General features: G+C 45.2%; 3 protein-coding genes across 3 annotated transcripts; 1 reads left to right on the top strand and 2 right to left on the bottom strand.

Annotated features, from left to right (window-relative positions):
* LOC8072250 (histone H2B.1) lies at positions 316-1,032 on the bottom strand. The gene has a single exon (XM_002461109.2). The coding sequence runs from the start codon at positions 922-924 to the stop codon at positions 469-471; it is 456 nt and encodes a 151-aa protein (XP_002461154.1). The 5' UTR covers positions 925-1,032; the 3' UTR covers positions 316-468.
* On the bottom strand, positions 5,002-6,297 carry LOC8072249. The gene has a single exon (XM_002461108.2). It carries the CDS (start codon positions 6,108-6,110, stop codon positions 5,280-5,282), a length of 831 nt encoding a protein of 276 aa, XP_002461153.2. The 5' UTR covers positions 6,111-6,297; the 3' UTR covers positions 5,002-5,279.
* LOC8072248 (ankyrin repeat-containing protein P16F5.05c) lies at positions 10,148-12,398 on the top strand. Its single transcript, XM_002463276.2, has 6 exons — positions 10,148-10,382; positions 10,513-10,600; positions 11,164-11,228; positions 11,569-11,637; positions 11,728-11,777; positions 11,905-12,398. Exons 1-6 carry the CDS (start codon positions 10,299-10,301, stop codon positions 12,014-12,016), a joined length of 468 nt encoding a protein of 155 aa, XP_002463321.1. The 5' UTR covers positions 10,148-10,298; the 3' UTR covers positions 12,017-12,398.

Here is a 12,758-nt window from a genome sequence, read left to right as displayed (position 1 = left end):
ACAACCTTTATAGCTACATAAATAAATTGTTATGATCGAAGCAACAGAAGGAATTGCCACAAAACAAGGGCAGCATCATTCCTTAATTCCATAAGAGCGATGAACCCTGCACAAGCGTGAATTGTCTCTAGAGTGCAGGTGATCAGAAGAGTTTATCTAAATCAAACTGAGAAGGCTTCCCAACAAAGTGCTTGATGCCAACAACACCTAGAGCGCAACAGATTCAGCCTGCAAGGCCATATAACGACGAACCAAACTTTGCAATCAAAAATTAACCACTCATCAAAATCGGTGCGACATCACAATGGACAGAGAGAGATCAACATTCAGATAGCAGATGTTGGGCAGATGAAGAAACATTAAAATAACAATAGCATTCCATTCCATTCCATTCCATCGGTCAAAAGCCACCGTAGCACTTACACGACACCAAGGCTCCGACCTACTAGAACTACACATCGCAAACGCCTAAGACGAGGTGAACTTGGTGACGGCCTTGGTGCCCTCAGAGACGGCGTGCTTGGCGAGCTCCCCGGGGAGGACGAGGCGGACGGAGGTCTGGATCTCCCGAGAAGTGATGGTGGGCTTCTTGTTGTAGCGGGCGAGCTTGGCGGCCTCGCCGGCGAGCTTCTCGAAGATGTCGTTGATGAACGAGTTCATGATGGACATGGCCTTGGAGGAGATGCCGATGTCCGGGTGCACCTGCTTCAGCACCTTGAAGATGTAGATCTTGTACGTCTCCACGCTCTTCTTGCCCTTCTTCCGACCCCTCTTCTCGCCGCCCTCCTTGCTGGCGGACTTGCCCGCCGGGAGACGCTTCTCCGCCTTGGGCTTCTTCCCCGCGGGGGGCTTCTCCGCCGGGGCCGCGGATTCCTCCTCCACGGGCTTCTTCGCTGCCGGCTTCTTCTCCGCCTTGGGCGCCATCGGGTCCTCTAGGGTGAGTGGAAAAGGGCGGTAGGGTTTGCTCGGATGGGAATCTGAATTCGAGGATGGGATGGGAGCTTGCAGAGGATTCGTGAGGATGAAGCGGGGCGGGGACGGCTACTTTATAGAGCGTATGCCCTGCGCGCTGATTGGTGGAGAGGCGGATGCCGCGGATCGCTGGCGTGGATAAGCGACAGGCGTTGGTGCGGTCAGGGGTTGGACGGCTGAGATGCGTTTCGGAGCGGATCGATGACGTGGCCAGAGGGTGTGTGACAGGTGAACGCTTTCAGATGTCTTCGTGGCCTTCGCGAAAAAAAATTCGGTTAGGCTACTGTAGTATTTTTGGACTAGGTTCAAAAATTTATCGTATAATTAGTTTTTTATTTATATTTAATATTTCATACATATATTAAAGATTCGCTATAATATAAATCCAATAGTATATAAAAAATAAGATATATAAAATAATTTTTACTTTTATTTTTCACTTCTATGTAAACTAGGACCTTGTTTAGTTCCGAAAAGATTTTGAATTTCGGTACTGTAGCATTTTTGTTTTTATTTGACAAATATTATCTAATCATAGACTAACTAGACTCAAAAGATTCATCTCGTGATTTTACAGGCAAACTGTGTAATTAGTTTTTGTTTTCATCTATATTTAGTCATAGACTAATCATAGACTAAATAGTTACATTATAAATATCATCTAACTAATTTTTAGAAAAAAATAGCACTCGTTATTTAAAATAGACTAAATAGGCTCAAAAGATTCATCTAACAATATTTTTAGAAAAAAAATAGCACTCATTACTCTAAATAGTTACATTATAAATATCATGTAACTAATTTATATTGGAATCTATTTGCCATCATAAATACCATTTTTAAGTTGTTTTGCATAAATTTGATTAAACTTTTTTTTTGCATATTTTTCCGAGTGGGCTTCTAGCTTCTAGGCTGAATTCACCAATAGCTTTGTCAATCGATAAATAGACGGTTCATTTTTGTGAAAAGTCATAGTTATTCGCTGATTTGTTATGAGAGAAAAATATTGTAGCAGAAAAATACGGGTTTATAAGACAAACGAACGGACCTAGTCCGTGTGGTAGTTTTTCCTAAAATTAATTATGAGGCTAGGAAGTGCAATAGCTTCTCACGAGTCACTTGTTGCATAAAAATGTATATTGACCTGGAGTTTATCTTAAAGAATCTAAGGTCCGTCTCAATGGAGTTTTATTAGAGTTTAATGCACATTGAATATGCTGATGTGGCACTATATTAATGAAGAGAGAGATGATAAGAGTTTAATAAGAGTATAGAGAGTTTCATCTCCATGAAACTCTTTTGCCCTGTTTCCAAAATATGGATATGTTGAAAACTATGTCATGAAACTCGCACTGAGGATGGCTTAAATGAAATCACTTATCATAAAAAAATAAAAAAAAACATGACAAGTTGCTTTTATAAATCGTTTGATTCGTATCTTAGCTGAAATAACCCTGTTTATACAGCTGTTATTGATTCAACAATTTTAACTATATCCTTTTGACCAAATTAATTTAGTTTAGTTAATCAGAGCTACTAACCTACACTTGTTGTACGGTTGCATCAGCAATAGTGCAACGGCATAACCGGTAGGGTCAAAGCCAATATCTGAATATAGAAGGGTTGTTCAAGTCCACAACAATCATACATGATAACAGCACAGATAACAACCATTAAACATTTTTTTTGAGAATATTAAACATTTATTTTGTGTTATGAAAGAAAGCTAAAAACTAAAAAAAATGGGCCCTGCCCAATTCACGAACCTGAGATTCAGTTTATCAGGTATTGATCCCCTATAATCGGAATTCATGTGTTGTCTGACCGTGACGTGTATGAGTGTACATGTTTAGGCTTTGTTTGGTTCACGCCGGTAAACTTCATCACCTATTAAAATCAAATATTTTGATACATGTATAAAATATTAAATATAGGCTATTTATAAAACTAAAAACATAGCTAGAGAATAATTTGCAGACGAATCTTTTAAGCCTAATTAGTTCATAATTGGATACTAGTTGTCAAATAAAATAAAATGATATAGTACCTATTAAATTTTAACACCTCCAACCAAACATCCTTATCTGTCTCAACAATACCCGAGTAGTTGTTGAATTCATGTGATGTTTGGTATACTTGGTACTTCTTCATCCCAAATTATAAGTTATTCTAAGAATTTTGGAGAGTCAAATCATCTCAAGTTTGACTAAACTTATATGGTAAGATAATAATATTTATGATGTCAACATAGTATCATTATATCTCTACTATAATTGAAATCTTCTCCAGATAAATCCCACCTACAAGATCAACGACTCACAACACATGTCATACAGATTAGACGGCCCAGATTAGAAGTATGATCACGACCTTACATCTCTACTCTCCGCCCTACTCTCCGTCCTCAGCCTCGCGCGTCATCTCCGTAACTCCGTATCTGTATCGCAACTCCGTCAGAAAACCGACCCCGGCCGTGGAGGACCGCGTCGGGCTGGCCTCCATTGGCGGGGCGGCGATGGGGGTGGGCGACCTGCACAAGGTGTGGGAGGTCCGTGCTCTCAAGACCAAGCCCGACGCGGCCGCCGCCTGGGCGACGCTCGACCGCGTCGCCAGGCAGGTCCAGCCAATCATGCGCCGCCACGCCGGAGGACGAGGACTCCAGCGACGACGACGACGACGACGCCGGCGCCGCGCCACGCAGGAGCGGCCGCAAGGACCGTCGCCACGCGGTGCGCATCGCGTGGGAGAAGCTGGTCCGGTGGTCCCGCTCCTGGCGCCGCCGCAACCGCAGCGACGTCCTCGAGAGCACGCGCAAGGTAGGACTCCCACGGACTCTCTGGGCTTGGATTTGGATGCGCGCTTCCTTGCGGGATTTGATTGGGAGAAGTTGAGTGGTGGGTTTCGCAGGTGATGGTTCTCGGGGGAGGGTCCTTCGAGACGGCCATGGCGGCTCACGTGGCGGCCAATAAGGCCGACCTCGAGGTGGCCATGCTGCTCCGGGACGACCTCGTCTGCCGGTCCATCAACAACACACATATCAATTGGTTGGTAACTTCTGCTGCGTGCCTCCTTTCTTGATCCATTTGGTAGGATACTTTATTAGGTTCTTGTTGCACTCAAAGATCATCTTGAACGAATGGATACTCAGATTATCCAGGAGCAGGGCAGGCTGTTAGACATAGTGATATCATCCTGTTATTACGACCAATTAGGCAATGACAAGTTTCAGATTTGGAAAACTAATTTTGTGTGCATTTAGCTGTTACCAACATCAATTTGTGCTGCATTCCATCCACATTCCTCAGAGTTCATATTTGTACAAGAAAAATGTAGAGGCAATGTTTCCAATGCGAATGATAATGTGAAAGGAAACCTCATCTGGTTTAAATTGAGTAATTGACTTGAACTCATAATGTATGAAAAAGTGTAACTTTACCATTTTATCTTAAAGTATCCATCTCACCAGAGACATGATGTGGCAATTGGCAAGGTCTTTGGAATGGAGTACCGTAATTTTTATATAGACTTTTTTTTGTTAGTGGGGTAGGTTTGTTTTTTAGTTTTATGATTTATTTTAGTTTTGTAATTTTTTTCTAAATGTCACCGTAGCGTTAGCACGGGTAATATACTAGTTGTTCATTAATTATATTTTTATATTATAACTATTTGATGTTATAATTTTTTATAATTTTTTCTATAATTTTGATCAAAGTTAAGATACTTTGATTCTCCAATATTTTTGGAATAATAATTGGGCATGGAGCGAGTATTTGCTAGGCTGAGGGCTCGTCTGTACTCACTTCATCATCACCGTATCCCTCCCGAGTTCCGTTTCCGTCAGCTCGGGAGTTGGCGACGACCGCGCCTAGTTGTTCAGGGGCCGTCGCCGGAACAACGGTGCGTTCCGGGCTTCCGGCTGCCCATTGGCGACTTGGCGTGCGTGTCGGCGTCGGCGAGGGATCGGCCAAGTATTTTCTATCAGTTGATGACGATGAAGATGCAAGAACGATGAACATGGCTAGGCTTTGGTGAGACAATCTGAATATAAGTATAACTAATAACTTTAGTTACACTGAGATGTGATGTGGCTGTACAAACCCTTGTCGTGAGACCCCGCGCGTGTATCGAAAAATCAGGTGCAATAATCCAACTCCAAAATTTCCAATCAACTTAACTTGTCCAACGACCAATACAGAACTAGAAGGAGCAGCAGCATATGGAGGCTACGATATGAATGATGGAGATCGCCTGAGATGGTCCATCCCGCTGTACTACCTGCTAGTGCTATCCTGCCAGGTGGTCGAATGCTAGCTGATGTTGAGCCCCTTGTCCTTGTCCATCCCCAGCAGGCGTACCGGCGACAGCCTGCCGGGGCTGACGACGTCCGCAAGCCTCCGCCCTTTGCGCTCCTTGATGGTGTCCAGCCGCGGCGACCACGGCCGGCCCCTCGCGGCGCCCACCAGCTGCTCGTAATGCTTCCTGAGCTCCGGCGTGCTGCAAAGCGCGGCCGACCCGCCGCCGTCGCCGTCGCCGCGGCCCCCACCGCCGTCACCCGCTACGGCCCTGACGATGAACTCCTCCACGACCCTGATCACGGTGCGCCCGTCGCCGTCCTTGGCGTACTCGAACGGGCTCTTCCGTCCTGCCGCCAGCGACGTCGCCGCCTTGCCGCCGCGTGAGTGCGACGACGAGAGCGCCGCGAGCGATGCCGCGGTGACGACCCCGTCGCCGCCGCAGGGGAGGCGGTCGACGGGGACGACGAGGTACGTGCGGCCTGCCTCGAGGCGGTCCCCGACGCCGAGCACCGGCGCGGGGCGGCCGACGCGGAACCCGTCGGCGCGGCACACGACGTGGCCCGCGTGCTCCGCCATCACCTCCCCCGCCGCCTGCCCGGGCTCCGCGGCCCGCGTGCCCCCGCCCCACACCACCAGCCGCGCCTCGCGCCGCGCCGCCGGGCGCACGCAGTTAACAAGCCACCGCCGCAGCACGCCGCCGTTGCCCGGCATGCCGCGCCGGGGCAGCAGCACGCACGTACGTTCCTCGGTGGCACTGGCACGTGCTGTTGGTTGGTGCTCCGATCCCCTTTGTAAGCAGGTGCAAGCATGGCCGGCGGGCGGGCGGTGGTAGGTTTTATACATATCGCTCTGCAGGGAGGTTGCTAGGGGGCGGGCGCGCGGTTGACATTGACAAGGACGGGACGGGACATGGCGTCGGTGGCGCGGCGCCAGACCGGGTTGTTTTGGGGGCCGCTGGCGTCGTCAAACCGCGGTGGATCCGCGGCAGGCGCAAGCGCAAGTGGATGGGGGGTTTTGGTGGTTGTAGAAGCCGAGACGGCGCGGGCGGCAGCGTGCATCGGCTGGTTGATGGGGTGGCGGTTTGGCCGCGCCTGCCTGCAGCTGCCGTGCGTGCGAGGGTGCAGTGCAGGTGGTGTTGGTGTGCGTTCCGTGGTGGGTCTGTGGATGGGGCGTCGTCGTCGGCGTGGTAGGCTGCGGCTCCAGTGCTTACCAAGTCGTACGTCCTGCACGCTGGCCGACACGTACTGTGGCTAGTCATGAGTAGCAAATGCAGAATGGAGCTGCTGACCATGAATGAATAGTATACATGCATGGGCCGGCGGCCTGCGTCACCGGTGACGGGGAGAACGTTCTCTACTTGTACGTACTGTACTACTAGCTTGTTACAGACAAGACGGCAGACCAAGTCGTCGATGTTTTACTTCACATTTCATCACAGCCAGAGCAGAGCTATCATCGATATGCAATCCGCGTCAACACCACATGCCACATCTGCGCTGGCATGCATGGCGGATACGGAGTACGGTGAACGCTTTTGCTTGTGTTCTGGAATGGACTTCACTGGTCTGTGAACCCCAGACACTTTAGATCCATCGTTTTCGCATGCATGTGTCGTTCTCTGCGTGTTGCAATTTGAGTTTCAGCTAGGATAGGAAGTCCAGCACGATCGATTCACTCCGTCCCTCCGTCGTCACTTCACTCCACGAGAGTCCTGGTATTTTTTCTCTGACAACAAATCAACAACAAACAATATTTTTAGCTATAACCTTTTAGATAAACGAACAGGCTCGTATGTTGCGACGGTGGTGATGTGATCCCCTTCAATTCGTCCGGCGCCACGAGTGATGACCAGATCCGACGATCCGGAACGCCGGAACGGAGACACACGACGACTTGCCTCTCGCTAGTCGCAAGGCCTGACGTAGTTGGATGCATGCTGCTGAAGAGTTTAATGCTCTGACTCTCACGAGCTGCTAGGAGAGAAGACTAGAAGAGGTCGTCGCGTCGTCGCCGGCCAGCGATGCATGGCATGGCATGTGGCGTGAAGCAGGGACGGCGGCTCTGGACGAACCAAAGAACGACGCCGCCGCGCGCGCCCAGGCGGATTACAGTATAGATGCAAGATTATTGACTTCTCCTGGATCCTGGTTGGTTGAGCAGCAGCCAGCAGATGAGTGCAAGAGAAAACAAACCATCGTACTGAGTTGACTGATGATGATGATCTATTCTTCTGCAATGCAAAGTGCTGCCACCATCATTGGGTCAAAACGAAGATCTTGCACGTTCTAAGAATCTTGCATGCATGCACCATATGGTCATTAATTTTTACTCGATCAGAACCCAAAAATCCATGGATTCATAGTGACCCACTTTAACGTATATATATCAAGATTTACATTGTACATAATCTTTGACCTATATTTTGATTGGTCGATAATTTTTAGCAATTGTATAATCACAACTTTAGAGTCATAAACAATATATTGAAAAACGAATGAATTGTTGTGTAACTTAGAAGATCATGTCATGGTAAACTGCATCTTATAAACTGGACCCAAGGATTCGTAAGTGCTCGCGAAAAGAGGGAAAATCCGTACAAAGATGTGCTTATGACAATCCAATATATACATTTAGAGCCCTTTTCTAAAAAGAAATATATATTTAGAGCGTGCACATCTGTCTCTTAAAATAACTGTTCTTACACCATGTCATTAGCACACGGTGCTTGAAAGGTGGATAAAAAATGTTTAGTTTGCAAGCCAGGTGTTCAGCCTATTTAAGCAATGGTTTTGCACCGTAGCTAGGGATCCCCCCCCCCCTTTTTTTTCTTTTTTTACCATTGCTTCATGATGTGACAATGTTCTATCTATGCACCTCACATTGTTCATACCGTCATATTAGTAGCGTATCTATGGGTGTTTGTCGGTATATCGACCCAATAAAATTTGTAAATCCTTTAGCAAAGTAACATTGTAACTTAACAAAAATCGATGTCATGTAATAGAGGTGACCTATAGATAACCCCGACTGTGTTTCGTCCCTGACTCCCTGTCTTATGATAGCCTTGTGTGCTCCACATATATTCTTTGTTTTAAATTTCTTTTCGAGCTATACGCATTTGGCAGTTGCTTGTGTCAATATACCAGATGCCATGTGTAAGTGCAACTCGCAGGTCGCAGCCACTTTGATTATAAGTGCGACGAAAGTCCTGCACCACGAAATAATTAATCGCAGCATCAGGGAGTTGACGATTGGGTTTGACTGATTCAGCACCTACACCAGTACACCACGGACTGTGCGACTTTGCATGGTTTCTGAAATGGCGGTGCTAGCAAGAATTATTGCATTCGCCATTCGGTTAGCAGGTCACCTGTGTATAGGACGTTGAAAATTGTGACATGGTAGTAAAAGGCATAGAACAGGTGCAAATATAAATTCCAATATATATGGGAACTTCCATGCATACCATGGGAGCTTTAGTTATGTAAGTTCTTTTTTCCATTTTTTCTTTTGGAGAATATACGAAGGACAAAATGGTAAATTGAATATAGAGACGAGACAAATAATATTCTAATGGTTTCCCTAATTGTTTTGGTATTCCCTTTTCTTCACTAGCTTGCTAACCTTCTTAATTCCTTTTATATGTAAGATTGAGACGCTAAACTATATGATTGTGTTTATTTAGATCCAACAATACTAATAGTTATCTAGCTAATAGTTACTACTCCCTTCGATTTTATTTACATGTCGTATTCACTTTGTCCTAAGTTAAACATCTGTATCTTTGACCATCATTTTTTTAAATAAAAATATCGGTTCACTACATGCGATTTATGTTTTTATATTCACCTGAAAAATACTTTCATAACATAAAATTCTATATTGTTAAACTATAAGATTTTTTTTGAAATGGATGGCCGAAGTTAACAATGTTTGAATTAGGACAAAGCTAATGTGACATGTAAAAAAGAACGAAGAGTGTAATTATTAGCTAGCTAATTTTTAATAGAGGTTATTTGAAACCATCTACTAATATGTTGCTAATAGGTGGTTGGCACCTATTACTCTATTAGCCATCCAAATCTGATTCATTAGTAAATTTGTTCGGATCTACTAGTACTGATTTAGTTGCTACTTATTAATACTTCTATCCTAGAAAGAATGCAATTTCATTCTCACTTAAAGTGACTAAAGTTTAACAAAATATATAGATAAATGTTAAATTAGTAATTATGAGAATATGTTTCAAATGAATCCAATGGTACCTAAATTAGGATGACAGATATGACTATTTTTTATACAAATTTGGTCAGCCAATGAAATTAATGTTCTAGAATTTCATTCTTTTTAGGATGATGAGGGAGCATTGGATCCAAACAGACGGCTCTATGTAAGACTGCACTAGTACTTTTGTTTATTTGCATTTCTTTAGGAAAGTTTGTTTGAGCTCAACTTTACTAGTAAAGTTGTTTTTTTAGAAAATAGCTTTATGAGTGACTTTCTAGATGAAGTTGAGTTGTTTTGGAAAATGTGTTTGGCAAAATAGCTTCACCAACCACTTCATGCATAGTTGAGAGAGAGAAATGAGAGAGAGCTGCAATAAGCTACTTTTTTCAGCTTCATCCCAACTTATGTCTTTGTGGGAGGAGGAAAAAAACAGCTTTACCTATGAAGCTGTTTTGGAAATAAATGTTTGGTAAAAAAAAAACAGCTCACAACAGCTCACGAAGCTGTTGTGAGCTCCCTAAATGCTAATAAAAACGATCTTTGAAAGTTGATCTTGGGCCGAGCCCAGTCCTCTATCCAAATAGAAGGCCCAGAACGTTGAGCTTGGATCGACAGATCTTGGGCTGGCCGCTGGGCCAAGATAATGTCTGGTGTCGACAGTCGACGCGTCCAGGAAGCGCTAGAACAACGCCACGGCCGCCGCCACCACCACCGCAGTTCCCCGCAGCATCAGGCGCAGGCGGCGGCAGTGCGGCACCGCAGAACCGTCTCCTCCTCCTCAGCTACTCGTCGCGTGGTCTGCAGATGGGCGTCGAACCGGCGCAGCCGAACCCCACCGCGGCCGCGGTGACGGCCACCACCGCTGAGCAGGCTCAGGATCTCATCGACGTAAGCCCCAACCCAAACCCCCAAACCTCCTCCACCACCGCCCTATGGCCGAGCTCTGGTCCGGTGGTTCCCCTTGTTCGTATGCGCTACTGTAGACTGATCTGGATACTTGGCTCGGTTACGTTGTCAGGCCGCTAGGTACGATGACTTGGAGGACGTCGTCGCTATGTTCTCCGCTGGTATCTCGCTGGACTCCACAGATTCGCAAGGCCGCACAGGTTGGGTTCGATTCTATGTACTCGTCCACTGCTCTAAGTGATCTTCGCTGTTTATAAGAAAAATTCTGTTTCAGTTTTGTCATGGCAGTATAACATAGGGCTTAGTTTGATTGTGGTGACTGTCGTAAAACAAAGTGAAGTGGAATTATGTAGTTGAAGTATGCAGTATGCATATCTGTTTGGTGAATAATAAACTAGTAGGAGTACTATAAGCTAATTGAAGTGTAGTTGCTCCTTGGTGGAAGGTTTCCTCAGTCTATAGTGTGTCGATGAGCCTTTTTGGCCCCTTTTGTATTCATATACAGTATTCTCTTCTTATCAGCCTAGTATCATTAAGCTGCAAATCACCAATCGACTGCCTAGACTCTTAAACTGTGCGAAACTGGAGTAGTTAAAGTTACCCAATAGACTACCAAAACTCTTTAAAATTTGTGAAACTGGAATAGTTAAAGTTCATCTGAAGCCTGCTGAAAGACTTGGTGGCTGGGTTTTCATCAAAGATTATTGTCGAATTATTGTGCTACTGGCCACTAACTAACATTTTGTTCCCCATTTCCGTTCAGCTCTTCATATGGCTTCTGCCAATGGCCATCTTGCTGTGGTGGAATACTTGATTCAAAATGGAGCGGTATAAGCTACTTTTTTTGTACACCAATTTACCATGTTGAACCAGATTAAATGTCATCATTCATTTAATGCTTTCGCTAAGCCCCTTTGCAATATGTTTTCTTATTGGAGAAAGGATAATCCAACTTCTATTGAAAGTCAATTAAGGTCTTTTTCATTCTGATGGGACTACCAGCTAAGAAAAAGATGCATCGACTATTCTAGCCTGAATAGAAAATAATTCTGTTACAGACACCATGCGAATTAACCACAAGCAAAGCCTGATGAACCCTTTGAAGTTGCATTTTGTTTTTCAGACTTGACTCATAAGTTCTGTTTGTGACTGCATAACTGAAACTCAGAATGTTAATGCCACCAACTTGGAGAAGAACACACCCCTCCACTGGGCATGCCTTAATGGACATATAGAGGTAAAATTAGTATACCTTGGTCGCTCTGCTTTCTTGTACAGATGAAAACACACTCAGTGACACTGCTGCTCCTGAAAATAACTAACCCAGGTAATCAAGGCTTTGATATCAGCGGGGGCTAGCGTGAGTGCTCTGAACAGGTACGCCCAATCTAAACGACCACGTCTCAAGACGTGACATCATCATGAATGCATTTTTCCATCACTGTGTATGAAATTAAGCTGAACAATGATGGCACTTTTTCATGACATGATTTGTGTTCTGCAGCCATGAGAAAACGCCTATGGACGAAGCGGTGTCAAAAGGGAAGATGGATGTGATCGATGCAATCGGTGCAGCAGTAGCTCAAGCCGAGCTCGATGGCGTTACTGTCTCCTAAAAGGACCTGATGAGTACCTGGAGTTATGAATGACTTGCAGCCTTGTTCTTATCTCCCAGAGGTTCTGTCTATGTCACTCGTGATCCTGAATTTTTGATGGGCCAGTATCTGGGGAACATGGTAGATTAGCCTTTGCCGTTGCATGAGTTGAAAGTTTATTGTCTATAGTGTCGGCAATCACCTGTTAGCGTCAATGGCATGAGACCGTGGAAGGCTGATCTGTCGTTATAAACCAGATGTGAAGTTGTCAAAGATAAGGATTTCTCCTAAAATGTTGTAGGAACGTTGCTTGTTCTCGTAGACAACCTTCGTTTTCCTTTGTGTTCCTTGACTCCAAGTAGCGCTGAAATGGTATGCGCACCTCTCCCCTCTTTTTTTCAAATCCAACTTTTATTGCCTTTAAAATTGAAATGCGATTTCATGTCCCTGTTTGAGGGTTGTTTTATTGATGAATTGAAGTTGCTGCAATCATGGGTTCTCTCCACTAAATGGTTACTAGTAGTGGAGTATTGGTCTAATTGGATTGGATGGATAGGCGTTTGGACCATGCCCCCACTCACTCTATTTTGCGCTTTTGGTTGGGCTTCTCTGAAGGAAAGCACAGTGTCACAGAGCCCACTTCGCCCTGTTGCGACGATCCGTAACTGTGCCAGACACAATTCGTCGACAGATTTGAGATTTCTTGTCCTGCTTCTGCCCAATCCCCCAAGATAATCCAGACGATGATGCCAACATGGACACT

Source organism: Sorghum bicolor, chromosome 2, assembly GCF_000003195.3.
Source record: "Sorghum bicolor cultivar BTx623 chromosome 2, Sorghum_bicolor_NCBIv3, whole genome shotgun sequence".
NCBI lineage: Eukaryota > Viridiplantae > Streptophyta > Magnoliopsida > Poales > Poaceae > Sorghum > Sorghum bicolor.
Note: the sequence above shows the minus strand (reverse complement) of the source record. Positions and strands in the feature narration are given on the sequence as shown.